General features: G+C 54.6%; 1 protein-coding gene across 2 annotated transcripts; it reads left to right on the plus strand.

The window, feature by feature from the left end:
• The first annotated feature begins 880 nt into the window (after positions 1-880).
• Positions 881-23,912, plus strand: JAK3 (Janus kinase 3). Of its 2 annotated transcripts, XM_007995751.3 has the most exons (25): positions 976-1,078; positions 4,364-4,431; positions 4,987-5,183; positions 5,516-5,639; positions 5,937-6,048; positions 6,243-6,388; positions 6,805-7,099; positions 7,653-7,775; positions 7,869-8,026; positions 9,099-9,210; positions 10,073-10,259; positions 11,169-11,296; positions 11,496-11,627; positions 12,339-12,423; positions 13,629-13,756; positions 14,490-14,622; positions 14,702-14,853; positions 14,984-15,134; positions 17,078-17,217; positions 17,299-17,488; positions 18,210-18,334; positions 18,615-18,787; positions 19,383-19,500; positions 19,789-19,899; positions 22,105-23,912. In XM_007995751.3, exons 3-25 carry the CDS (start codon positions 5,000-5,002, stop codon positions 22,270-22,272), a joined length of 3,375 nt encoding a protein of 1,124 aa, XP_007993942.3. In that variant the 5' UTR covers positions 976-1,078; positions 4,364-4,431; positions 4,987-4,999; the 3' UTR covers positions 22,273-23,912. The 2 variants fall into 2 exon arrangements, with proteins under 2 accessions (XP_007993941.3, XP_007993942.3); XM_007995750.3 differs by lacking the exon at positions 4,364-4,431 and having other exon boundaries at positions 881-1,078.
• Positions 23,913-24,139: the final 227 nt, after the last annotated feature.

A 24,139-nucleotide genomic window follows, 5' to 3' on the forward strand; every position in this document is an offset into this window, starting at 1 on the left:
CCGTGCCGGTCCTGACACCCTGGCTTTCTTTGTTATCTGCGATGATTTCGCTCCTTCATTTGCTGGTTGTCTCAGGGCCAGATCCACCTGGTTTTTTAGGACTGGGCCCAGGGCACCACAGGCAGAAGTGGGTCATTATCTCTCCCTGAGTCTTGTTTTTTTTTTTTTGAAACGGAGTCCCGCTCTGTTGCCAGGCTAGAGTGCAGTGGTGCCATCTCATCTCACTGCAACCTCTGCCTGCTAGGTTCAAGCAATCCTCCCACCTCCGCCTCCCGAGTAGCTGGGATTACAGGCATCACCAGGCCTGGCTAATTTTCCTATTTTTAGTAGAGATGGGGTTTCATCATATTGGCTAGGCTGGTCTCAAACTCCTGACTTCTAGTGATCCACCCACCTCAGCCTCCCAAAGTGCTGCCACAGGCTACCACGCCTGGCTAATTTTTGTATTTTTAGTAGAGATGGAGTTTCGCCATGTTGGCTAGGCGGGTCTCAAACTCCTGATCTCAAGTGACCGCCTGCCTCAGCCTCCCAGAGTGCTGGGATTACAGGCGTGAGCCACTGCGTCCAGTGTCTCCCTGAGTCTTAAGGGAGAAATACCTCAAAGAAGAACTTGATCTTCCTCTGGGGCAACTTCCCTGCTTCCCTCCTGGGCAAATCCAGCCAGGTTTCCTTCCCTGGGTGCAAAATTAGTTCCACTGGGTGCTCAACTCACACATGCTACAGATGGATTAACCGAGGCAACAAGGGCCGGGCCAGAGCCCCCACTTAACAAGTGGGTCTAGAGTCGGCTGAGCCCCCGGTGTGACTCAGACCTTTCTCTGTGTTATCATCAGTTCCTCTGGGTTAGGGGTCTCCAGCAGCCTGTCTGAGCGGGGCGGCTGCTGCAGAGGCTTCCGGAACTTTCTGCCCCTCCTTGGCCGCCTCCCCGCCCCCGTCTCCCACAGGGCCCTGACTTTCGGTAAATGACAGTGGCTCAGGAAACCAAGGGGCCCACACAGGAAGGAGCCGAGTGGGACTTTCCTCTCGCTGCCTCCCGGCTCTGCTCTCCCTTCGAAGGTCCAGGGTCCCTGCCTGCTAGGTAAGAGCTGGTGATGCCGCAGGGCTCTGCCCAGACACTGGGGAGGACGGTGGTGGCTGGGGATGGCTGGGCTGGCACAGGGTACTGCCAGGGCAAAGGTGAGCTCGCCTTCCAGGCCTCAGAGGAAAGCTGCCAGACAGACGCGAGCTGGGACTCGCATCCTCCGATTGCTCGCTTCTCTGGACCTCAGCTTTTAATAAGGCCCGGAGTTGCCCGCCTTGCGGACCTGGAGGGGTCACTGCGCATGCGCAATGGGGGCTGTGAGGTTGAGGGGTGGGAAGGAGGGGTTGGGGGGCGGAGTTCCCATCCCCGACCCTCCGAGCCTTCCCGGTCCAGACACAGGGTGCCCGACCATGCCAGGATGTAGAACGCTGGGGATTATAAACGGGATACCGAGGCGAAAAGAGAGCTTGAGGCCAGGAGTTCAAGACCAGCCTGGGCAACGTAGCCAGACCCCCATTTCTACAAATATTTTTAAAAAACAAACAAACAAAAAACCCATGGCGTTTTCTGGGCCCAAACATCACCTCTGACTTCATTGTTTTCTTTCAATATTTAAAAAAATATATGTTGTTAAGTTTTTTTTTTTTGTTTTGGAGAGGGGGTCTTGCTATGTTGTTCAGGCAGGTCTCTAACTCCTGGTCTCAAGCCATCCCTCTGCCTCAGCCTCCTGAGTAGCTGGGATTGCAGCGGGGCGCCATTGCCACTGAAGCTTTATTTTAAACTTGATTGGGGCTGGGCACAGTGGCCCACGCCTGTAATCCCAATACTTTGGGAGGCCGAGGTAGGTGGATCGCTGGAGGTCAGGAGTTTGAGATCAGCCTGGTCAACATGGTGAAACCCTATCTCTACTAAAAACACAAAAATTAGCCAGGCATGGTGGCGGGTGCTTGTAATTCCAGCTACTCGGGAGGCTGAGGCAGGAGAATTGCTTGAACCTGGGAGGTGGAGTTTGCAGTGAGCCGAGATCATGCCACTGCACCCCAGCCTGGGAGACAGAATGAGAATCCGTCTCAAAAAAAAAAAAATAGAAAAAGGCCAGGCGAGGTGGCTCACGCCTGTAATCCCAGCACTTTGGGAGGCCGAGACGGGCGGATCACCTGAGGTCAGGAGTCTGAGACCAGCCTGGCCAACATGGTGAAACCCTGTCTCTACTAAAAATACAGAAATTAGCCGGGCACAGTGGTGCGCACCTGTAATCCCAGCTACTCGGAAAGCTGAGACTGAATAACTTGAACCCAGGAGGCAGAGGCTACAGTGAGCCAAGATCGTGCGACTGTACTCCAGCCTGGGTGACAGTGCGAGACTCCGTCTCAAAACAAAACAAAACAACTTGATTGACTGATGTTGAGGGGAAGATAAAGAGGACACGCTGTGTGATTTTATTTCTATAAAGGGCAAAACTAGGCATCATCTCTCTGTGGGGGACATGGGGCTTCTCCAAGGTTCCTGGGACTAGGAATGTGCTCCTTCTTGGTCTGGGCATTGGTGACATCAAAGTATCCCTTTGGGCCGGGCGCGGTGGCTCACGCCTGTAATCCCAGCACTTTGGGAGGCCGAGGTGGGTGGATCACAAGGTCAGGAGATCGAGATCATCCTGGCTAACACGGTGAAACCCTGACTCTACTAAAAATAGAAAAATTAGCCAGGCGTGGTGGCAGGCACCTGTAGTCCCAGCTACTCGGGAGGCTGAGTCAGAAGAATGGCGTGAACCCGAGAGGTGGAGCTTGTAGTGAGCTGAGATCGCGCCACTGCACTCCAGCCTGGGTCACAGAACCAGACTCCGTCTCAAAAAAAAAAAAAAACAAAAAACAAAAAAACAAAGTGTCCCTTTGGTAAGGTTCTTTCCCCTACAAGACTTCCCTTCCCATGGTAACCACCACACCGCTGTGCAAACTGCCCTTCCTGTTTGGTTTAACAGGCTTTGTTGATCGCTTACCGGCACATCATCAAGAAGTATACAAATTAATGCAGATTAATTGAGTTGACACTTTAGGCCTGGACTGGGCTCAGCAAAGTGCCTCACTGAGGCTGCTGTGGAGTCAGCCCATTTCACAGCTGCGAAAGCTGAGTCCTAGGGGTCCTAGTCCTCTGGTTGTCTTAAACCTCATTAGGCCATCAGCAGTTTCTCACACTGGTAATCCCAGCACTTTGGGAGGCCGAGGCGGGAGGATCACTTGAGGTCAGGAGTTCCAGACCAGCCTCGCCAACAAGGTGAAACCCTGTCTCTACCAAAAGTACAAAAATTAGCCGGGCATGGTGGCGTGCCCCTGTAATCCCAGCTACTTGGGAGGCTGAGGCAGGAGAATCACTTGAACCCAGGATGCAGAGTAAGCCGAGATTGTGCCACTGCACTCCATCCTGGGAGACAGAGTTAGACTCTGTCTCACAAAAAAAACAAAAACAGAAACAACAAAAACCCTTATTAATGCCGCCCCACCCCAGCCCTGGGGCATTATTTTGGATCATAGTTTTATATCGTGTTGTTGTTGTTGTTTTTTCTGGAGATAAGGTCTTGCTCTGTCGCCCAGGCTGGAATGCAGTGGTGTGATCATAGCTCAATGCAGCCTCAACCTGCATAGCTGAAGGTATCCTCCCGCCTCAGCCTCCCAAGTAGCTGGGACTATGGGGGTGTGCCACCGTGCCTTGCTAATTTTTTAGAGATGAGGTCTCAAATTCCTAGCCTCAAGTGATCCACCCGACTCCGCCTGTCAAAGTGCTGGGATTACAAGGCTTTTTTTTCTTTTTGAGAGGCGGTCTCACTATATTGCCCAGGCTGGTTTCAAACTCCTGGTCTCAGCCAGGCGTGGTGGCTCACACATGTAATCCCGCATTTTGGGAGGCTGAGGCAGGCAGATCACTTGAGGTCAGGAGTTTGAGACCAGCCTGGACAACATAGTGAAACCCCATCTCTACTAAAAATACAAAACAATTAGCTGGGCATGGTGGTGCACACCTGTAATCCCAGCTACTGGGGTGGCTGAGGCATGAGAATCTCTTGAACTTGGGAGGCAGAAGTTGCAGTGAGCTGAGATCACACCACTGCACTCCAGCCTGGGCGACAGCGCGAGACTCTGTCTCAAAAAAGCATAAAACAAACTCCTGGTCTCAAGCTATCCTTCCTATTTGGCCTCCCAAAGTGATGGGGTTACAGGTATGAGCCACTGCGCCCTGCTGGAACATAGGTTTTTGTTTGTTTGTGTTTGTTTTTCCCGATATTTTCTTCAGATCTTCTTCATTCAGGTCAATTTGAGTGACCTGCTTTTTCTCCCCGATTTTTCTCAGGGGACTCGAAGCCCCACCACTTACCCCACCCAGCTGGGGGCCCTGAGCGCTGAGGTTTCCGAGGGCAAGTGAGTGAGAGGGTGGGAGGTGTTGGGAGCTGGGAAGCAGGGGGTCGGTTTCCTCCTGGGCCCATCCCAGGGAGGCTTTCCTTCTTTCCTTTCCTTTCTCCTTTCCTTTCCTTTCCTTTCTCCTTCTTTCTCTTTTCTCCTTTCTCCTTTCCTTTCCTTTCCTTTCTTTTTTTTTTTTTTTTTTTTTTGTTGAGACAGAGGCTCACTGTTGTCCAGGCTGGAGTGCAATGGCATGATCTTGGCTCACTACAAGCTCCGCCTCCCGGGTTCAAGTGACTGTCCTGCCTCAGCCTCCTGAGTTGCTGGGATTACACGGACACACCACCACACCCGGCTAAGTTTTGCACTTCTTAGAGACAAGGTTTTGCCATGTTGGCCAGGCTGGTGTCAGACTCCTGACCTCAAGTGATCCCCCTGCCTTGGTCTCCCAAAATACGGTGATTACAGGCATGAGCCGCCGTGCCTGGCCTCCATTGCTCCTTTCCATGCCCTCCCCGCTCAGAAGTCCAGTCCTCTCTGAGCAGGACTGAAGGGCTTTTTCTCTCTGTGGCCCAGGCAAGTTGCACTCATGGCACCTCCGAGTGAGGAGACACCCCTGATCCCTCAGCGCTCCTGCAGCCTCTTGTCCACGGAGGCTGGTGCCCTGCACGTGCTACTGCCCGCTCGGGGCCCCGGGCCCCCCCAGCGCCTATCTTTCTCCTTTGGGGACCACTTGGCTGAGGACCTGTGCGTGCAGGCTGCCAAGGCCAGCGGTGAGTGCATCCCTAGTAGATCGGGCCAGAAGGAAGGATAGGGCTGTGTGGGGCCAAGATTGGGAGCTGGAATAGTTGCCTGCAGAAGTCAGCATTGGAGCTGGGGCTTTGGGGGATGAGTAGGAGTTTGGTAATGGAGAAAGGTGTGCAGGGTGAGCCTCTGAGGCAGAGGGAATGGCCTGTGCAGACTGAGAGGTGTGACAGCACATGAAGGGAACAGCTGGTCATCTCTTGAGGTATGGAAGGATCTGGATGGTTGGGTATGATCCTGGCACTCATGAAGCCACCGATGGGGTGACTCAGGAGGGAGCTGATGGGACCGTCCCCTGTAGGCATCCTGCCCGTGTACCATTCCCTCTTTGCTCTGGCCACGGAGGACCTGTCCTACTGGTTCCCCCCGAGCCACATCTTCTCCGTGGAGGATGCCAGCACCCAAGTCCTGCTCTACAGGATTCGGTAGGAAGTGCCCCCCCCAGCCTCCAGGGATTGTACAATTTTATCATCTCCTTGCATTTCGAGGTGCCCATACCCCTGCCCCAGGGAGGATATGATCACTACCCATTTCTCAGATGAGGAAACGGAACAGAGAGGGTGGGTCACTTGCCCAAGGTCACACAGCAAATTAAAGGTACAAGCTGGGCTCTGTGAGGCCTCTGCAGAATCTGTCCCCCACTCCCCGCCCCACCACTATACTGTCACTCCTACTGAGGCTGGGTTGCACTTTCATCCCAGGGTTCTCTCCTCTCCTAACAGTTTTTACTTCCCCAATTGGTTTGGGCTGGACAAGTGCCACCGCTTCGGGCTACGCAAGGATTTGGCCAGCGCTATTCTTGACCTGCCAGTCCTGGAGCACCTCTTTGCCCAGGTGGGGTTCTGCCTGGGGTTTGACCCAGGGGTTGGAGGCCTGAGGGACAACATCAGGGCTGGCTTGCAATCAGGTGGGGCCTCGTCTGACCCTCCCTGTGGCAGTCCAGGGGTGGGGGTCAGCCCAGGATTGGGGGGTCTTCAGGGCTTGAAGTTGGGCCGCCTCAGTTGATGCTCCCTGTGGTGGCCCCCCAGCACCGCAGTGACCTGGTGAGTGGGCGCCTCCCTGTGGGCCTCAGCCTCAAGGAGCAGGGTGAGTGTCTCAGCCTGGCCGTGCTGGACCTGGCCCGGATGGCGCGAGAGCAGGCCCAGCGGCCAGGAGAGCTGCTGAAGACTGTCAGGTGAGAGCCACCAGACTGTGGGGATGGCCTCTGCTTGGGAGTGAACAACGTGGGCTCCACTGGGGCTTTGCCGGGCTCCCAAAATGGAGCTCCCCTGCAAGCTTTCAGGGTGTTCCCATGACCCAGGGCCTCCCACGAACCCAGCCCTCTCCACCTCCAGGCTCCAGCTTGAAAGACACCTGACCTCCCCCAGCTAAAAGGCCTGTGGGGTCCCTGTCCGACCTGTGGGCGCCAATGGCCCTCCCCTACTCTGAGGTCCTGTCCCCATACCTGACCCTGAATGAGAGTCTGTATGTGCCTCTTACTCCAACTGGGGCCGCACCCCAGCCCCTGGCCTAAAGCCTGGGTTTGTGTGTGTCCCCTCGGTGACTCCTCCCGACGCTGAAGACCAGCTCCCTCCCCTCCAACCCCCGCAGCTACAAGGCCTGCCTGCCCCCAAGCCTGCGCGACCTGATCCAGGGCCTGAGCTTCGTGACGCGGAGGCGTATTCGGAGGACAGTGCGCAGGGCCCTGCGCCGCGTGGCCGCCTGCCAGGCCGACCGGCACTCGCTCATGGCCAAGTACATTATGGATCTGGAGCGGCTGGATCCGGCTGGGGCCGCCGAGACCTTCCACGTGAGCCTCCCTGGGGTCCCTGGTGGCCAGGACGGGCTGGGGATGCTCCGCGTGGCTGGTGACGGAGGCATCGCCTGGACCCAGGGAGAACAGGAGGTGAGGGCGGACCCTCCGCTGGGCGGGACCAACGTGGGGTGGGGCTCGGGAGGGGCCGGAGAGTGGGCGGGGATGTGGGGCGGAGCCAAAGCGAAACAGATGGGGAAGTGGGCGAGGCTTAAGGAGGGGCGGGGCTTAGGAAGGGAGGAGACTACGGGAGTGGGAGGGGCAAACTGAGTGAAGGGTGGGGCTGAGCGACGCCGGAATGAAAATGGGAGGGGTTGAGGAGGGAGTGGGTGGGTGGGCGCTGGAATGAAGCAGGACTAAGAGAAGGAGTGAGGCTCCGAAACCTGGGAGGCTGCGAAGTGGGGCAGGGATCAAGGAGCGGGGTACCAGCAGAGAGAAGGAGGCGGGGATTGGCAGAGTGGGTGGGAGATGTTTGGGGATGGGCAGGGGAGGGGTTGAGAGGTTTGGAGTTGATAGGAGGGGGCGCGGCTTGGAAGGGTTGAGTGGGAAAGGGGTAAGGAAGGGGATGGCGTGGTTTGGGGGGCTCATGGGCATGGTTTGGTGGGGTCCAGCAGGGCCCCCACTTCGGTATCCCCCTCCTTCCCAGGTCCTCCAGCCCTTCTGCGACTTTCCAGAAATCGTAGACATTAGCATCAAGCAGGCCCCGCGCGTTGGCCCGGCCGGGGAGCACCGCCTGGTCACTGTCACCAGGACAGACAACCAGATTTTGGTGGGTGCAGGATCCCTCTCCCCTCCAGCCTTACCTCGAGGGCGGGACCGGCACCCTCCGGTTGCACTGGGCTCTGACGCTTGTCCCTCGCAGGAGGCTGAGTTCCCGGGGCTGCCCGAGGCTCTGTCTTTCGTGGCGCTCGTGGACGGCTACTTCCGGCTGACCACGGACTCCCAGCACTTCTTCTGCAAGGAGGTGGCACCGCCGAGGCTGCTGGAGGAGGTGGCAGAGCAGTGCCACGGCCCCATCACGTAAGAACCTGTCCCCCATTCGCGGCCTCTGCGGCCACGCAGGTTGTCCATGCTTCAGTGTCCTCACCTTCCAGGAGCCCTGGACAGGGATCAAGTGCTCAAACCACACCTGCCCCACAGTCAGCGCTCAGTGAAGCTGAAGTATTCCGTTTGCTGCACAGGGCGACCACTACTCTCTCTCTCTCTCTGACCCTAGGGCCATTTCCTGGAGATGGATAAGTCACCCATCTTCACCTACAGCCTCTTGTTTAATCTCCCAGGAAGGGCCAGGCATAGTGGTGCACATCTGCAATCCCAGCACTTTGAGGGGCCAAGGCGAGAGGATTGTTTGAACTCAGGAGTTGGAGACCAGTCTAGGCAACAAGAGAGACCCCATCTCTACAAAAAACAAAAACAAAAACAAAAACAAAACAAACAAACAAACAAAAAACAGCTGGCTGTGGTGGTTGACCTGTAGTCCCAGCGACTATGGAGGCTGAGGCAGGAGGATCACTTGAGCCCAGGAGTTGGTGGCTGCAGTGAGCTGAGATTGCACTCCAGCCTGGGCAACCAAACCGAGCAAGACCCTGTCTCTATTAATACAAACAAATAAACAATCTCTCGGGAAGACGCGAAGACTTACGGCCGAATTTTTTTTTTTTTTTTTTTTTTGAGATGGAGTCTGGCTCTGTTGCCCAGGCTGGAGTGCAGTGGCGCGATCTCGGCTCACTGCAGCCTCCGCTTCCTGGGTTCACACCATTCTCCTGCCTCAGCCTCCCACGTAGCTGGGACTACAGGTGCTTGCCATCACACCCGGCTAATTTTTTGTATCATTAGTAGACACGGAGTTTCACCGTGTTAGCCAGGAAGGTGTTGATCTCCTGACCTTGTGATCCGCCTGCCTCAGCCTCCCAAAGTGCTGGGATTATAGGCTTCAGCCACCACTCCCTGCCCATGGCTGATTTTATAAATGGGGGGAGAGAGTCACCTGGCAAGGATCCCAGGGCTACAGAGGTACCTGAATTTGAACCCAGGTCTCTCTGTCTTCTTCTGTCTCTGACTCCTCCCTATTCCCTCTCACCTTTCCCCACAGTCTGGACTTTGCCATAAACAAGCTTAAGACTGGGGGCTCACGTCCTGGCTCCTATGTTCTCCGCCGCAGCCCCCAGGACTTTGACAGCTTCCTCCTCACTGTCTGTGTACAGGTCGGTCTACGGCTAGGGTGGGTAGTGGAGGGCTTTCTGGAGGAGGTGACATTTGAGTTGAGATTTAAAAGATCAGTCAGTATTTGGTTCCTGAAGAATAGGAGGGAAAAGATACCCTCAGTGAACAGAACAGCATATTCAAAGGTCTAGAGACTGGAATGAGTTTGTGGTGCTTTAGGAGGAAGGACTGAGACTGGGCACGGTGGCTCACGCCTGTAATCCCAGCATTTTGGGAGGCCAAGGCAGGCAAATCACCTGAGGCCAGGTGTTCGAGACCAGCCTGGCCAACATGGTGAAACCCCATCTCTACTAAAAATACAAAAATTAGCTGTGCGTGTTGGCACAAGCCTGTAATCCCAGCTACTCGGGAGGCTGAGGCAGGAGAGTCGCTTGAATCTGGGAGATGGAGGTTGCAGTGAACAGAGATCATGCCATTGCACTCCAGCCTGGGGCAACAGAGCGAGACTGTCTCAAAAAAAAAAAAAAAAAAAAAAAAAAAAAAAGGCCTGCCTGGCACAGTGGCTCACACCTGTAATTTCAGCACTTTGGGAGGCCAAGGCGGGCGGATCACGAGGTCAAAAGATCAAAACAATCCTGGCCAGAATGGTGAAACCCTGTCTCTACTAAAAATATAAAACTTAACTGGGCGTGGTGGCACACACCTGTAGTCCCAGCTACTCGGGAGGCTGAGGCAGGAGAATCGCTTGAACCCGGGAGGCGGCAGTTGCAGTGAGCCGAGATCGCACCATTGCACTCCAGCCTGGGCGACAGAGCCAGACTCCGTCTCCAAGAAAAAAAAGGAAGAAGGACTCAGAGGGAGAGTGTCGCTCACTCCCACTCAGGGTTCACTCCTCTTTTGCAGACCCCCCTTGGTCCTGATTATAAGGGTTGCCTCATTCGGCGCAGCCCCACAGGGAGCTTCTTTCTGGTTGGCCTCAGCCGATCCCACAGCAGTCTTCGAGAGCTCCTGGCAGCCTGCTGGGATGGGGGGCTGCACGTAGATGGGGTCGCAGTGACCCTCACCTCCTGCTGTATCCCCAGACCCAAAGGTGAGCCCCCTCCTCCCCTGAAATGAGTGGCTGATCTGGGACCCTGGCTTTCTATGTCTGTGACAACTCCTGTGTGGGTGGCAAGTGGCAGAAACTGCAGATCAAGGTGGGTTAGGGAAGAAAAGGTGATTTATTGGCTCAGGAAGTTAGAGATATATAACCTTTAGGTCTGGCTTGATCTAGGCACAGCTAGATGTAAGCCATGTCACCTGCACCTAGTCTCTCTCCATCTCTCAGCTCTGGGTGCATTTCACTCTTCAACAAACCCCTCTGATGGGACAACTCTGAGATGTGAGTTCTTCAGAGTCTCCAGAATCCCTAATAGAACCGAGCCCTGGTTGTCCACAGTGCCACTTGCTCATTAAAGCGCCCTGCAGGGCTCCTTCCTTCCTTGTCTCTCATCCCAAATCCCTGTGAGGGCTTTCTGGATCTCCTTTCAAGTAAACCATATGCCAGCCAGGCGCGATGGCTCACGTCTGTAATCCCAGCACTTTGAGGGGCTGAGGCAGACGGATCACTTGAGGTCAGGAGTTTGAGACCAGCATGGCCAACATGGTGAAACTCCATCTCTACTAAAAATACAAAAATTAGCCGGGTGTGGTGGCACACACCTGTAGTCCCAGCTACTCGGGAGGCTGAGGCAGGAGAATCACTTGAACCCGGGAGACGGAGGTTGCAGTGAGCTGAGATCTCACCACTGCCCCCCTAGCCTGGGTGACAGAGTGAGACTCCGTCTCAACAACAGCAGCAACAACAAAACAAAAACAACAACAACAGAAAACCATGTGCCCTGGAGTCTTCATCAAGGGCAGCTTCTAGAGGTACCCCAAACTAAGGCATGAGTTAGCTAACCCTTGGGGACTTTTCACCACTGATTTCTGGTTTTTGTCCCTCATCCTCTCCCCATAGAAAAGTCCAACTTGATCGTGGTCCAGAGAGGTCGCAGCCCACCCACGTCCTCCCTGGTTCAGCCCCAATCCCAATGCCAGCTGAGTCAGATGATATTTCACAAGATCCCCGCTGACAGCCTAGAGTGGGTAAGGGGCCCTGGGAAATGGGGCGATACCTCAGTCTATGGACCAGAGACTCAGATGTGTGGCCGCAGGCACATGCTATAACTTTGCCTTGCTTCGGTTTTCCCATCTGTAAAATGAGGCTAGCAGCTATGTATCACTTGGGCTGGGATCCTGCAGGAACCCCCTCACTGGCCCCTTCTGCTGTCCCCTCACCATTCAGCATGAGAACCTGGGCCATGGGTCCTTCACCAAGATTTACCGGGGCTGTCGTCACGAGGCGGTGGATGGGGAGTCCCGAAAGACAGAGGTGCTGCTAAAAGTGATGGATGCTAAGCACAAGAACTGCATGGAGGTGAGAGTGGTGGGGACCAGACTTTTGGAGTCAGGGCTGGCTGGAGAGGGGGTCGTGGATATAGAGAAATTTAAAAACACACAGGGGCCTGGGCGTGGTGGCTCATGCCTGTAATCCCAGCACTTTGGGAGGCTGAGGCAAGAGGATGGTTTGAAGCCAGGAGTTCAAGAACAGCCTAGGCAACCTAGCGACATCTCATCTTTACAAATTTTAGGCCGGGCACAGTGGCTTATGCCTATAATCCCAGCACTTTGGGAGGGTGAGGTGGGCAGACCATCTGAGGTCGCGAGTTGGAGACCAGCCTGACCAACATGGAGAAACCCCGTCTCTACTAAAAATACAAAATCAGCCAAGCATGGTGGTGCATGCCTGTAATCCCAGCTACTCGGGAGGCTGAGGCAGGAGAATCGCTTGAGCCTGGGAAGTGGAGGTTGCACTGAGCGAAGATCGCGCCACTGCACTCCAGTCTGGGTGACAGAGGGAGACTCCATCTCAAAAAAAAAAAAAAAAGAGAGAAAAGGTAGATGATAGTGGGAACTTCCATCCTGTATCAGAAAATCATGGTAGTGCTGTGTGCACCAATGACAGACTCCAGGGCCAAAGGCGAACTGTGGCCAGATGTTCACCTAAGGCAGGTTTGTGAGCCCAAAATTTGGGATTGTTGGCATGGAAGGAACCCACGTATCTTCTCTCCCTTCCCACCTTCCGCAGTCATTCCTGGAAGCAGCGAGCTTGATGAGCCAAGTGTCGTACCGGCATCTCGTGCTGCTCCACGGCGTGTGCATGGCTGGAGACAGTGAGAGCCCCTCACCCTCCCACCCCACCCCTGCCTCACCCAAGTCCAGGCTGTTTTTCCCGCCTCTGTTCTGAGCCTCTATATGACAGCACCGGCAACACACTGGGCCTCCGTGGATGGGGGCCGTGTTCGAAACCCTTTATTTATGTCTCTTCATCATCACTGCTTGGAAAGTGGCTCCAGGTTCCCACCCATACTCAGCCCCAGAATGATCTGAAGTCAGACAAATCGGGCTTTCTAATCTCTGCAGCTTTGCACGGGTCACATAACCTTTCTGAGCCTTGGTTTCATCGTTTGGGAGTCCAGGATGGGCCAAGAGCTGGGGACAGAGGCTAGAATGTGACAGGCAGGGCGTGATGAGGGGCGAGGAGGGCAGCATGGGGCACTGTGGATGATCAGAGAGGCTGCGGGGCCAGCCTGGGGGTCAGGCAATGCTTGTGGGTAGACAGAGATGCATTCTAACCTGGAAAGATAAGGACAAGTGTGAATTAGTAAAGGAAGAGGGGTGTTCTAGGCAGAGGACACAGAACATGCAAAGGGTTAGAAGTAAGATACAAAGGCTGGGCATGGTGGCTCACGCCTGTAATTGAAAAGCCGAGGCGGGTGGATCACCTGAGATCGGGAGTTCAAGACCAGCCTGGTCAACATGGCAAGACCCTGTCTCTACTAAACATACAAAATCAGCTGGGTGTGGTGGCGGGCGCCTGTAGTTCCAGCTACTTGGGAGGCTGAGGCAGGAGGATAGGTTGAATCCGGGAGGCGGAGGTTGTAGTAAGCCGAGATCACGCCACTGCACTCCAGCCTGGGCAACAGAGTGAGACTCTGTGAAAGAAAGAGAAAGAAAGAAAAGAAAGAGAAAGAAAAGAAAAGAAAGAGAGAGAGAGAGAAAGAGAAAGAAAGAAAGAGAGAGAGAGAGAGAGAGAGAGAGAGAGAGAAAGAAAAGAAAAGAAAAGAAAAGAAAAGAAAAGAAAAGAAAAGAAAAGAAAAGAAAAGAAAAGAGAGATACAGATACAGAGAGGGCTCAGCACCTTCCAGGCATTCCAGACAAATCATTCAGAAATGGAGGTGGGAGGAGAGGTGAGTACAGTATGAACAGAGGTAGCAGAGGAGGGAACAGAGATGAGAGTTTGAGAGACCCTGAGAGCCAGGGTGTTGGCAGAACCTGCTCAACACACCCAATCCTGCCTCTCCCTGCTGCCAACCAGGCACCATGGTGCAAGAATTTGTACACCTGGGGGCGATAGACACGTATCTGCGAAAACGTGGCCACCTGGTGCCAGCCAGCTGGAAGCTGCAGGTGGTCAAACAGCTGGCCTACGCCCTCAACTATCTGGTGAGTGCTCCTCTGTCTGCTCCACCCTCCATTCCCAGGAAAGGCTTTCTCTGGGTGGAACAGGAATTGAGAGTGGGCTCTGTAGTATGCATAGGAGTTTGGTAAATGTTCAAGGGGAGGGCATTTTAGGTTGAGGTTGTGAGAACACTAGAAGACAACAAGTCATTCATGGATGTCAGGGGCTATAGTGAATGATAAGGCTGGGCATGGAGAAAGACTTCCTAGAAGAAGGAACATTGGAGATGGGGCCTTGAAGGTTGAGTAGAAGTTCATCAAGAGAAGAAAGGAAGGCAGGCACGTCAGGCTGTGGGAACAACCTAGGCAAAGGCCTGCAGGCTAGATAGTGTGTTGCATCCCCTGGGGTCTATCAGGCAGTTCTGTTGGCAGGAGACCAGGGTGCAAGTGTGGAAGGGAAGTCCATTGGAAGCTTGAGCAAGGGCCTTGAATGCCAGGTTGAGAAGCTTCACTTTGTGTCAAAGGCACTGGGGAGTCACAGGATGGGGTGGTGTTTGAGAAGGGGAGGGACATAGCCAGGTCAGTGTAGGGGGTGAACTAGAGGGGCAAGACAGGATGTCAAGAGTCAGGGATGATGCTAGAACATGTCCCTGCTCCAGATGGGAAAAGCCCATCTGAGCAGTACCAAATGGGCTTTGAAGGATGTATAGGAGTTTGCCAAACAGACTCTTCATTCATTAAACCCTCCCTGGCATTTCCCTATGCCTGGCCCCCTTAGGAGGACAAAGGCCTCCCCCATGGCAATGTCTCCGCCCGGAAGGTGCTCCTGGCTCGGGAGGGCACTGATGGGAGCCCGCCCTTCATCAAGCTAAGTGACCCTGGGGTCAGCCCCGCTGTGTTAAGCCTGGAGAGTAAGTTCCTGGAGGTGGAGGAGGGAGGGGCTGAACAGGGTAAGGAAGTGGATGCCTGATCCCACTTCCATTCCCTCAGTGCTCACCGACAGGATCCCCTGGGTGGCTCCCGAGTGTCTTCGGAAGGCCCAGACACTTAGCTTGGAAGCTGACAAGTGGGGCTTCGGTGCCACGGTCTGGGAGGTGTTTAGTGGCGTCACCATGCCCATCAGCGCCCTGGATCCTGCTAAGGTCAGAGTCCCTCACCTGGCATCGGTCTCCGAGCCCCTACTTTGACAGAAGGGTAGACTGATATCTAGTTTGGGGAGATTGGGGTGCATCTGGTGTGTTGGGAATTACCAACTCCTCCTCTCACCCTCAGAAACTCCAATTTTATGAGGACCGGCAGCAGCTGCCAGCCCCCAAGTGGACAGAGCTGGCCCTGCTGATTCAACAGTGCATGGCCTATGAGCCAGTCCAGAGGCCCTCCTTCCGAGCCGTCATTCGTGACCTCAACAGCCTCATCTCTTCAGGTGCCCGCTGGGCCGGGTTGGGTGGGAAGGTGATGTCATATTAGGCCCAGGAGAAGGAGTGTGGTTTGCAGCAGGTCACACCTTGTGTGTCTGGCAAGGTTGGAGGGGCTGGTGACTGTGACAGTCAGTGTGAGCTTCAATGGCTGCTGTAACAAACAGTCCCCTCAGTTCAAGTTTCAACATGATGATATCTTATGTATGTATGTATTTATTTATTTTTGAGACGGAGTCTTGCTCTGTTGCCCAGGCTGGAGTGCAGTGGCACAATCTCGGCTCACTGCAACCTCTGCCTCCTTGAACCTCTGGTTCAAGGGATTCTCCTGCCTCAGACTCCCAAGTAGCTGGGATTACAGGTGCATGCCACCATGCCCAGCTAATTTTTGTATTTTTGGCAGATGTGGGGTTTCACCATATTGGTCAGGCTGGTCTCGAACTCCTGACCTCAAGTGATCCTCCCGCCTCGGCCTCCCAAAGTGCTAGGATTACAGGCATGAACCACCATACCTGGTCCATTTCATTCTTTTAAAAAAATGTTTGGCTGGGTGCAGTGGTTCATGCCTGTAGTTCCAGCTATAGGTAGGTGTATCACTTGAGCCCAGGAGTTCCAGACCAGCCTGGGCAACATGGCAAAACTCCCTCTCTCAAAAAAAAAAAAAAAATCATTTAGCCAGGCATGGTGATGCATGCCTGTATGCATTTTTATTTTATTTTATTTTATATTTTTGAGACACCATCTTCCTCTGTCACCTAGGCTGGAGTGCAGTGGTACGATCTTGGCTCACTGCAACCTCCCTGGTTCAAGCAATTCTTGTGCCTCAGACTCCTAAGTAGCTAGGATTATAGGGGTGTGCCACCAAATATGGCTACATTTTTGTATTTTTTAGTGAAGACAGGGTTTTGACATGTTGGCCGAGCTAGTCTCAAACTCCCAGTCTCAAAAAGATCCATCCACCTCAGCCTCCAGTATTGGGATTACAGGCGTGAGCCACCACACCTGGCTGGATTTTTTTTTTTTTGTGATGGGGTCTTGCTATGTTCCCCAGGCTGGTCTTGAATTACCAGCTCAAACAATCATCCTGCCTTAGTCTCCCAAGTAGCTGGGATTACAGGCACACACAACCATGCCTAGTGTGATATTTAATCTTCATTCGATGAGGGTGTCCAGGCCCACAGGAACCTCTCACCTTGTGGCTGCACTCACCTCTGGTGTTGGGTCTCTGTTGGATCCTTTGCGGATAAAAGAGAGAGTGTGGAGGGCCCCATACTAGGTTTCCATGGGCCAGGACTGGAGGGGCACCCGGCATATCTTGTCCATTAGCCTGAGCTCAGTCATGTGGCCACATTTCTTTCTTTTCTTTTTTTTTTTTTTTGAGACGGGGTCTTGCTCTGTCACCCAGGCTGGAGTGCAGTGGTGCGATCTCCACTCACTGCAAGCTCCGCCTCCCGGGTTCACACCATTCTCCTGCCTCAGCCTCCCGAGTAGCTGGGACTACAGGCGCCCGCCACCGTGCCCGGCTAATTTTTGTATTTTCAGTAGAGCAGGGTTTCACCGTGTTAGCCAGGGTGGTCTCGATCTCCTGACCTCGTGATCCGCCCCTCTCAGCCTCCCAAAGTGCTGGGATTACAGGCGTGAGCCACCGTGCCTGGCCATGGCCACATTTCATAGCAGTGGAACTGGGGAAATGAGTTCTCATTATATCCTCCATCTTTGTAGCCATGTGGAGTTGCACAGGGTGTGCACTGCACAAGGAGGCTTCCTTTGCCTGGGATGGAGTGGGAGACAACTTTTTCCAGTCTCCACAAGGTACCCTTTGGCTTGCAATGGCCCTGCCATAATGCACAGAGAGGGTCAATATGCAGATGGAGGTTGCACAGCAAGTCAACTCAGGAGTGGGGCCCAGGATGAGAGGCCCTGCTTACCACTGCCCATGCCCCCACCCCAGACTATGAGCTCCTCTCAGACCCCACACCTGGTGCCCTGGCACCTCGTGATGGGCTGTGGAATGGTGCCCAGCTCTATGCCTGCCAAGACCCCACGATCTTCGAGGAGAGACACCTCAAGTACATCTCACAGCTGGGCAAGGTAAGGTGGGCAGGGCCAGGATGGGTTGGAGAGGGCAGAGCAGCATCTAGATGCCTGGACACCAGTCCTGCTGTCCCCCAGGGCAACTTTGGCAGTGTGGAGCTGTGCCGCTATGACCCGCTAGGCGACAACACAGGTGCCCTGGTGGCCGTGAAACAGCTGCAGCACAGCGGGCCAGACCAGCAGAGGGATTTCCAGCGGGAGATTCAGATCCTCAAAGCACTGCACAGTGATTTCATTGTCAAGTATCGTGGTGTCAGCTACGGCCCGGGTGAGCCAGGTCCCGGATGAGTGAACTGAGACATATGGGTGCTTTTCAAAGTGCACATTCTTACCTTCCTGCCAGGCCACTTTAGGTAGGCTGGGAATGTGATTATTGATTGATCCAGATTCCCATGGGTTACAGGTTTGAATCCTGACTCTACCCCTTAACAGTTGTGCAATCTTAACTTCTCTGAGCCTCAGTTTCTCTAGCTGAAAAATGGGTCATTGTGATATTTACTTTGTTGTTGTTGTTTGTTTGTTTTTTGAGACGGAGTCTCGCTCTGTCACCCAGGCTGGAATGCAGTGGCTCAATCTCGGCTTACTGCAACCTCTGCTTCCCAGGTTCAAGTGATTCTCCTGCCTCAGCCTCCCGAGTAGCTGGGATTACAGGAGCGTGCCACTGCACCCAGCTAATTTTTATGTTTTTAGTGGAGATGGGTTTTCACCATGTTGGCCAGGCTGGTCTTGATCTCCTGACCTCAAGTGAGGCTTCCAAAGTGCTGAGATTACAGGCGTGAGCCACTACGCCTGGCCGTGATATATAAACACATCAATGTATGTTGTAGAAAGTACTCAAGAGATATTAGCCATGTGTAATTGTCGCGGTTCCCATATTACAGTCAGCAAAACTGAGGGCGAGAGGGACACAAGGTCCCACTGTGAAACGGGGGAAGAATGAGGGGAGGAGCACAGCTGGGCCCTGCTGTGACAGCTCCTGCCTTCTCCAGGCCGCCAGAGCCTGCGGCTGGTCATGGAGTACCTGCCCAGCGGCTGCTTGCGCGACTTCCTGCAGCGGCACCGCGCGCGCCTCGATGCCAGCCGCCTCCTGCTCTACTCCTCGCAGATCTGCAAGGTGCGAGGGGGCGCTCCGGGACTTGTGGGGATTCAGCTGGCTCGGCCTGGGCAGGGGTCTGCGTGGAGGTCGCGGTGAAGGCTGAGGAGTGAAGTTTGGGGTCCAGGTCTCGGGGGTGGTGGGGTTGGCTTAGGGCTCAGGATCAGAACTTCAGTGAAGGATGACTCGAGGGTAGGGTTAGAGTTGGGGTCTGGGTTAGGGTTAGAATCCAGGTCAGGCTTGGGGTGCCTGCCGGATTATCCTGGGATCCTCTCTGCACGCTCACACCGCCCGCCCACAGGGCATGGAGTACCTGGGTTCCCGCCGCTGCGTGCACCGCGACCTGGCCGCCCGAAACATCCTGGTGGAGAGCGAGGCACACGTCAAGATCGCTGACTTCGGCCTAGCTAAGCTGCTGCCGCTTGACAAAGACTACTACGTGGTCCGCGAGCCGGGCCAGAGCCCCATTTTCTGGTGGGGAACCCGCGCCCAGACTCCGCCCCTACCCCTCACGGCTCTGGCTCCTCCCCCAGCCATGGCCCCGCCCCCTGCCTCTGCTTTGTTCCCCAGCCTTAGCCCCGCCCTTCCTCCGCTCCCGCTTTGGCCACTCCCACTCCCCAGAGCCCCGCCCCCTCAACAGCACTGGCTCCTCCGTCTCCTGCTGCCCTGCTGTCAGCTGCCCCCAGCCTTAGCCCCGCCCTTCTCTCAGCTCTCGCCCTGCCCAAACTTAAGAGCCCCACCCCTCCAACACCCTGGCTCCGCCCCTCAGTGCTGGCCCCTCTTAGTTCCGCCCTTCCCCCAGTTCTGGCCCCTCCCCCTCCCTCGGCTCTGGCTCCGCCCAATCTCCGCCCCTCCACGCTGGCCCCGCCCCTCCCCTTGGCTCTTCTCAGGCACCTCCCAGGGCTGGAGAATCCGCCCATCCCACAGCCAGGGAAACCGAGACCTGGGGACGGGACTGACCGGCACACAGTCCCCACCTACCCTGACCAGTTCCCCATTCCAAGGCTGCCCCCCTCTTCCTGTCTTTTCTCCACCCTCGCATCTCAAGACCTCCCTGTCCCCTCTCCAGGTATGCCCCCGAATCCCTCTCGGACAACATCTTCTCTCGCCAGTCAGACGTCTGGAGCTTCGGGGTCGTCCTGTACGAGCTCTTCACCTACTGCGACAAAAGCTGCAGCCCCTCGGCCGTGAGTCGGCTCCCGTGGGCCCCAGCCTCCTTCTCCCTCCACGCCCCTCGTGGCCAGTCTCCAACCTGTCTGCGCCTGCGTCCCTCTTTAGCATGGGGTCACCTAGTCCCAGCATCATAGGCCTCAGTGGGGAGGACCCTACCTCACTTTTCTGACCCCTTCACGGTGCAGGCAGCCCCTCCCCACTCCATCACAGGTGGCCCCTACCCACACCACACCACGGGTGGCCCCTCCCCCTCCACCCACGGAGGCCCCTCCCCCACCACATGCGCTCCTCCTTGACTCCAGGAGTTTCTGCGGATGATGGGATGTGAGCGGGATGTCCCCGCTCTCTGCCGCCTCCTGGAACTGCTGGAGGAGGGCCAGAGGCTGCCGGCGCCTCCTGCCTGCCCTGCTGAGGTGAGCGCCAGCCTCAGTTTCCCAGTCTGTAGATTGGGCCGGGGTCTCGGGCAAGCCAGCTGGCGCCTGAGTCTCTGGACTGAGAGGAGAGGCTAGAGTGTGAGGCTGATGAGGATCCTGACCCCCTACTTGGCTACTCTCTCACTGTGAGGCAAGTCAGAGCACTTTCAGAGCCTCAGTTTACCCTTTTCCAAAATGAGAACAGTAACGCCTTATAGCGTGAGGGAAGATCAGACTCCTGAACACCTGTGCCTATGAGGGCTCAGCTCAAAGCCGAGCACACAGTCGGTGCTCCATAAATGTTGGTGACGTTCTTGGTTTTTTTTTTTTTTTTTTTTTTTAGAGACTCCAGGGGCACAATTATAGCTCACTACAACCTCCACCTCCTGTTCAAACCAGCCTGGGCAACATAGTGAGACCCTGTCTCTACAATAATACAAGCATTAGCCGGTGCGGTGATATGCACCTGTGGTTTCCGCTACTAGGGAGGTTGAGGCAGGAGGATTGCTTGAGCCCGGGAGTTCAAGGCTGCAGTGAGCCATTATTGTGCCACTGCACTCCAGCCTGGACAACAGAGTGACACCCTGTCTCAAAACAAAACAAAACAAAACAAAACAAATTCTGGTAGTGATAAGTGCCTTGAAAGAGATGAACAGAGGGAAATGGTGGGGGGTGGTCAAAGAGAGCCTCTTAGTGGGACAATGTTGGAAGGAGGAGAAGTCTACCCACAAGTAAAGCTAGGAGAAGAAATTTCCAGTGGAAGACACGGAAGGGATAAAGGCCTTGGGGAGGGAATGAGCTGGGTGCGTTTAAGCACCAGTGCCATGGAGGCAGGTGTGACTGCCTGGAACAAATGAGGCAAGGAGGGATGGAGATGAGCGAAGGAGGGCATCAGGGGAGAGGTGGTTTTCGTTTTTTGAAATGGGGTTTCGCTCTTGTTGCCCAGGCTGAAGTGCAATGGCGCGATCTCGGCTCACTGCAACCTCTACCTCCCAGGTTCAAGCAATTCTCCTGCCTTAGACTCCGGGGTAGCTGGGATTACAGGCGCCCGCCACCAGGCCCGGCTAAGTTTTTTTTTTTTTTTTTTTTGAGACGGAGTCTCTGTCGCCCAGGCTGGAGTGCAGTGGCTCGATCTCGGCTCACTGCAAGCTCCGCCTCCCGGGTTTACACCATTCTCCTGCCTCAGCCTCCCGAGTAGCTGGGACTACAGGCGCCCGCCACCACGCCCGGCTAGTTTTTTGTATTTTTTAGTAGAGACGGGGTTTCACCGTGTTAGCCAGGATGGTCTACATCTCCTGACCTCATGAGCCACCCGCCTCGGCCTCCCAAAGTGCTGGGATTACAGGCGTGAGCCACCATGCCCAGCCTAATTTTTTTATTTTTTTATTTTTAGTTAAGACGGGGTTTCTCCATGTTGGTCAGGGTGGTCTTGAAAGAAGTGTGTTCTAAGATCCACAGGGGCTGGGTGCGGTGGCTCATGCCTGTAATCCCAGCACTTTGGGAGGCCCAGGCAAGTGGATCACATGAGGTCAGGAGTTCAAGACCAGCCTGACCAACATGATGAAACCCCGTCTCTACTAAAAATGCAAACTTAGCCAGGTATGGTGGTGTGTGCATGTAATCCCAGCTACTTGGGAGGCTGAGGCAGGAGAATCACTTGAACCCAGGAGGCAGAGGTTGCAGTAAGCCGAAATCGCGCCAATGCAGTCCAGCCTGGGCAACAAGAGCGAAACTTTGTCTCAAATAAATAAATAAATAAATAAGATCCCTAGGGAGCCATGGGAGGTTTTGGAGCAGAGATGGGATGGAATTTAATTTGTGTTTTAAAATTGAATGGGGCTGGGTGTGGTGGCTCATGCCTATAATCCAAGCACTTTGGGAGGCCGAGACAGGTGGATCACCTGAGGTCAGGAGTTTGAGACCAACCTGACCAACATGGTGAAACCCTATCTCTACTAAAAATACAAAATTAGCTGGACGTGGTGGCACGTGCCTGTAATCCCAGCTACTTGGGAAGCTGAGGCGGGATAATTGCTTGAACCCGGGAGGTGGAGGTGGCCGTGAGCGAAGATCATGCCATTGCACTCCAGACTGGACAACAGAGCTAGACTCCGTCTCAAAAAAACAAAAACAAATACACTGAATGGGAGTCGTGTCCTTCTGATTGTTCAGGCATGACCCCATTCTCTGTCCCCCATCCCTCAGGTTCACGAGCTCATGAAGCGGTGCTGGGCCCCTAGCCCACAGGACCGGCCATCATTCAGCACCCTGGGCCCCCAGCTGGACATGCTATGGAGCGGAAGCCGGGGGTGTGAGACTCACGCCTTCACTGCTCACCCAGAGGGCAAACCACACTCCCTGTCCTTTTTATAGCTCCTGCCCGCAGACCTCTGGATTAGGTCTCTGTTGATTGGCTGTGTGACCTTAGACAGGGAGCTGCCCCTCTCTGGGCCTCAGAGGCTTTATAAGGGTCCTCTACTTCAGGAACACCCCCATGACATTGCATTTGGGGGGCTCCCGTGGCTTATGGAATAGGCTGTGGCCTTTGCAATCTGTTACGATTCAAGACAGATTGGCAGATGTGTCAGTGACACTCTCTGAGTCCTGGCCCAAAGAAGCAAGGAACCAAATTTAAGACCCTCCTATCTTCCTATCCCCTCAAGCCCTGGCCCCCTGAGTTTCCTTTTCTCTCTCTCTCTCTTTTTATATTTATTTTTATTTTTGAGACAGAGCCTAGCTCTGTTACCCACAGTGGAGTGCAGTGGTGCAATCTCGGCTCGGTGCAACCTCTGCTTCCCAGGTTCAAGTGATTCTCCTGCCTCAGCCTCCTGAGTAGCTGGGATTACAGGTGTGCACCACCATACCCAGCTAATTTTTTTTTATTTTCAATAGAGATGAGGTTTCACCATGATGGCCAGGCTGATCTCAAACTCCTGACCTCAAGTGATCCTCCCACCTCAGCCTCCCAAAGTGTTGGAACAATAGGCGTGAGCCACCACGCCCGGGCTTTTATTTTTTTAATTTATAATTATTGATATTAAGAGACAGGATCTTGCTATGTTGCCCAGGCTGGTCTTGAACTCCTGGACTACAGTGATCCTTCTGCCTCAGCCTCCCAAATAGCTGGGACTACAGGCACCCAGTTTTGAGTTTCCTGTCTTATTTTCAATGGAGACATTCATGTAGCTTTAAATGTATGATCTGACTTCTACTTCCGATCTCTTGTTTCTCTGGAGAAAGCCAAGGACAAGAGCAGTTGCCCTGGCTGGGACTCTGTCTTTTGGGGTAGTCCGTGTATCTTTTTGGTATCCTGTAAGGGGGCAGGAGGGGCTGGAGTCCCAGTCCACCCTAATGGTACCTGAGCATCCCAGGGCTTCAGTTTTCCCACCTGTCCAATGGGACCCCTTCTGTCCTCACCCTATAAGGGGCACAAAGGGATGACACCAAACCTGGCAGGAACTTTTCACGCAGTCAAGGGAAGGAAAGGCATTCCTGGCAGAGGGAACAGCATGCCAAGTGTGAGAAGATTCAGAGTAAGGAGGTTAAGAGTCCAGGTATTGGAGCCTATGGTTTTGCCCCTTCCACGCTGTGTGACGGTGGGCAAGTTCCTTTCCCTCTCTGGGTCTCAGTTCCGTCACCTGCAAAATGGGCAGAGCTTACCCCTTGGCTGTGCAGGGTCAACTTTCTGACTGGTAAGAGGGATTCTCATGAAGGTTAAATTCCTGCTGCTCCTCCTCACCTACCTGCAAAGCTTTTCTGCCACTTTTGCTCCTTGGAAAACTCTTATCCATCTCTCTAAACTCCAGCTACCACATCCTTGCAGCCTTCCCTCATATACCCCCACCACTATTGCACCCCTGTCCTTCCCTCCAGCCCCACTGTGACCCTGGGGTTGGGGAAGTGTCTGTGTCCAGCTGTCTCCCTGAGGTCAGCCTCAGGGTTCCTTGAGGCCTCAACGCAGAGGGACCTCTGGGAGTGTTTGTTGACTGAATAAAGGAATTCAGTGGAAACAATGGTTTGTGCTGGACTTGGGGCGATGGGGAGCCTCAGAGGGTGTGTGAGCTGGGAGGGATGTGGTTAGGGCTGTGGGCCAGAGACCTCTCAGGGAGCCACTGTGGGGGCCCCAGGGCAGGCTGGTGGAGAAGGACCACTGGGTAGGGCTTGGCTGGAGCCCTCAAGGACAGAGCCCCCTCACTCCCAGGCCCAGCTGCTGGCCTTGGCTGCAGACTGGGGGAGCTGA

Source organism: Chlorocebus sabaeus, chromosome 6 (assembly GCF_047675955.1).
Source record: "Chlorocebus sabaeus isolate Y175 chromosome 6, mChlSab1.0.hap1, whole genome shotgun sequence".
Classification (NCBI taxonomy): Eukaryota; Metazoa; Chordata; class Mammalia; order Primates; family Cercopithecidae; genus Chlorocebus; species Chlorocebus sabaeus.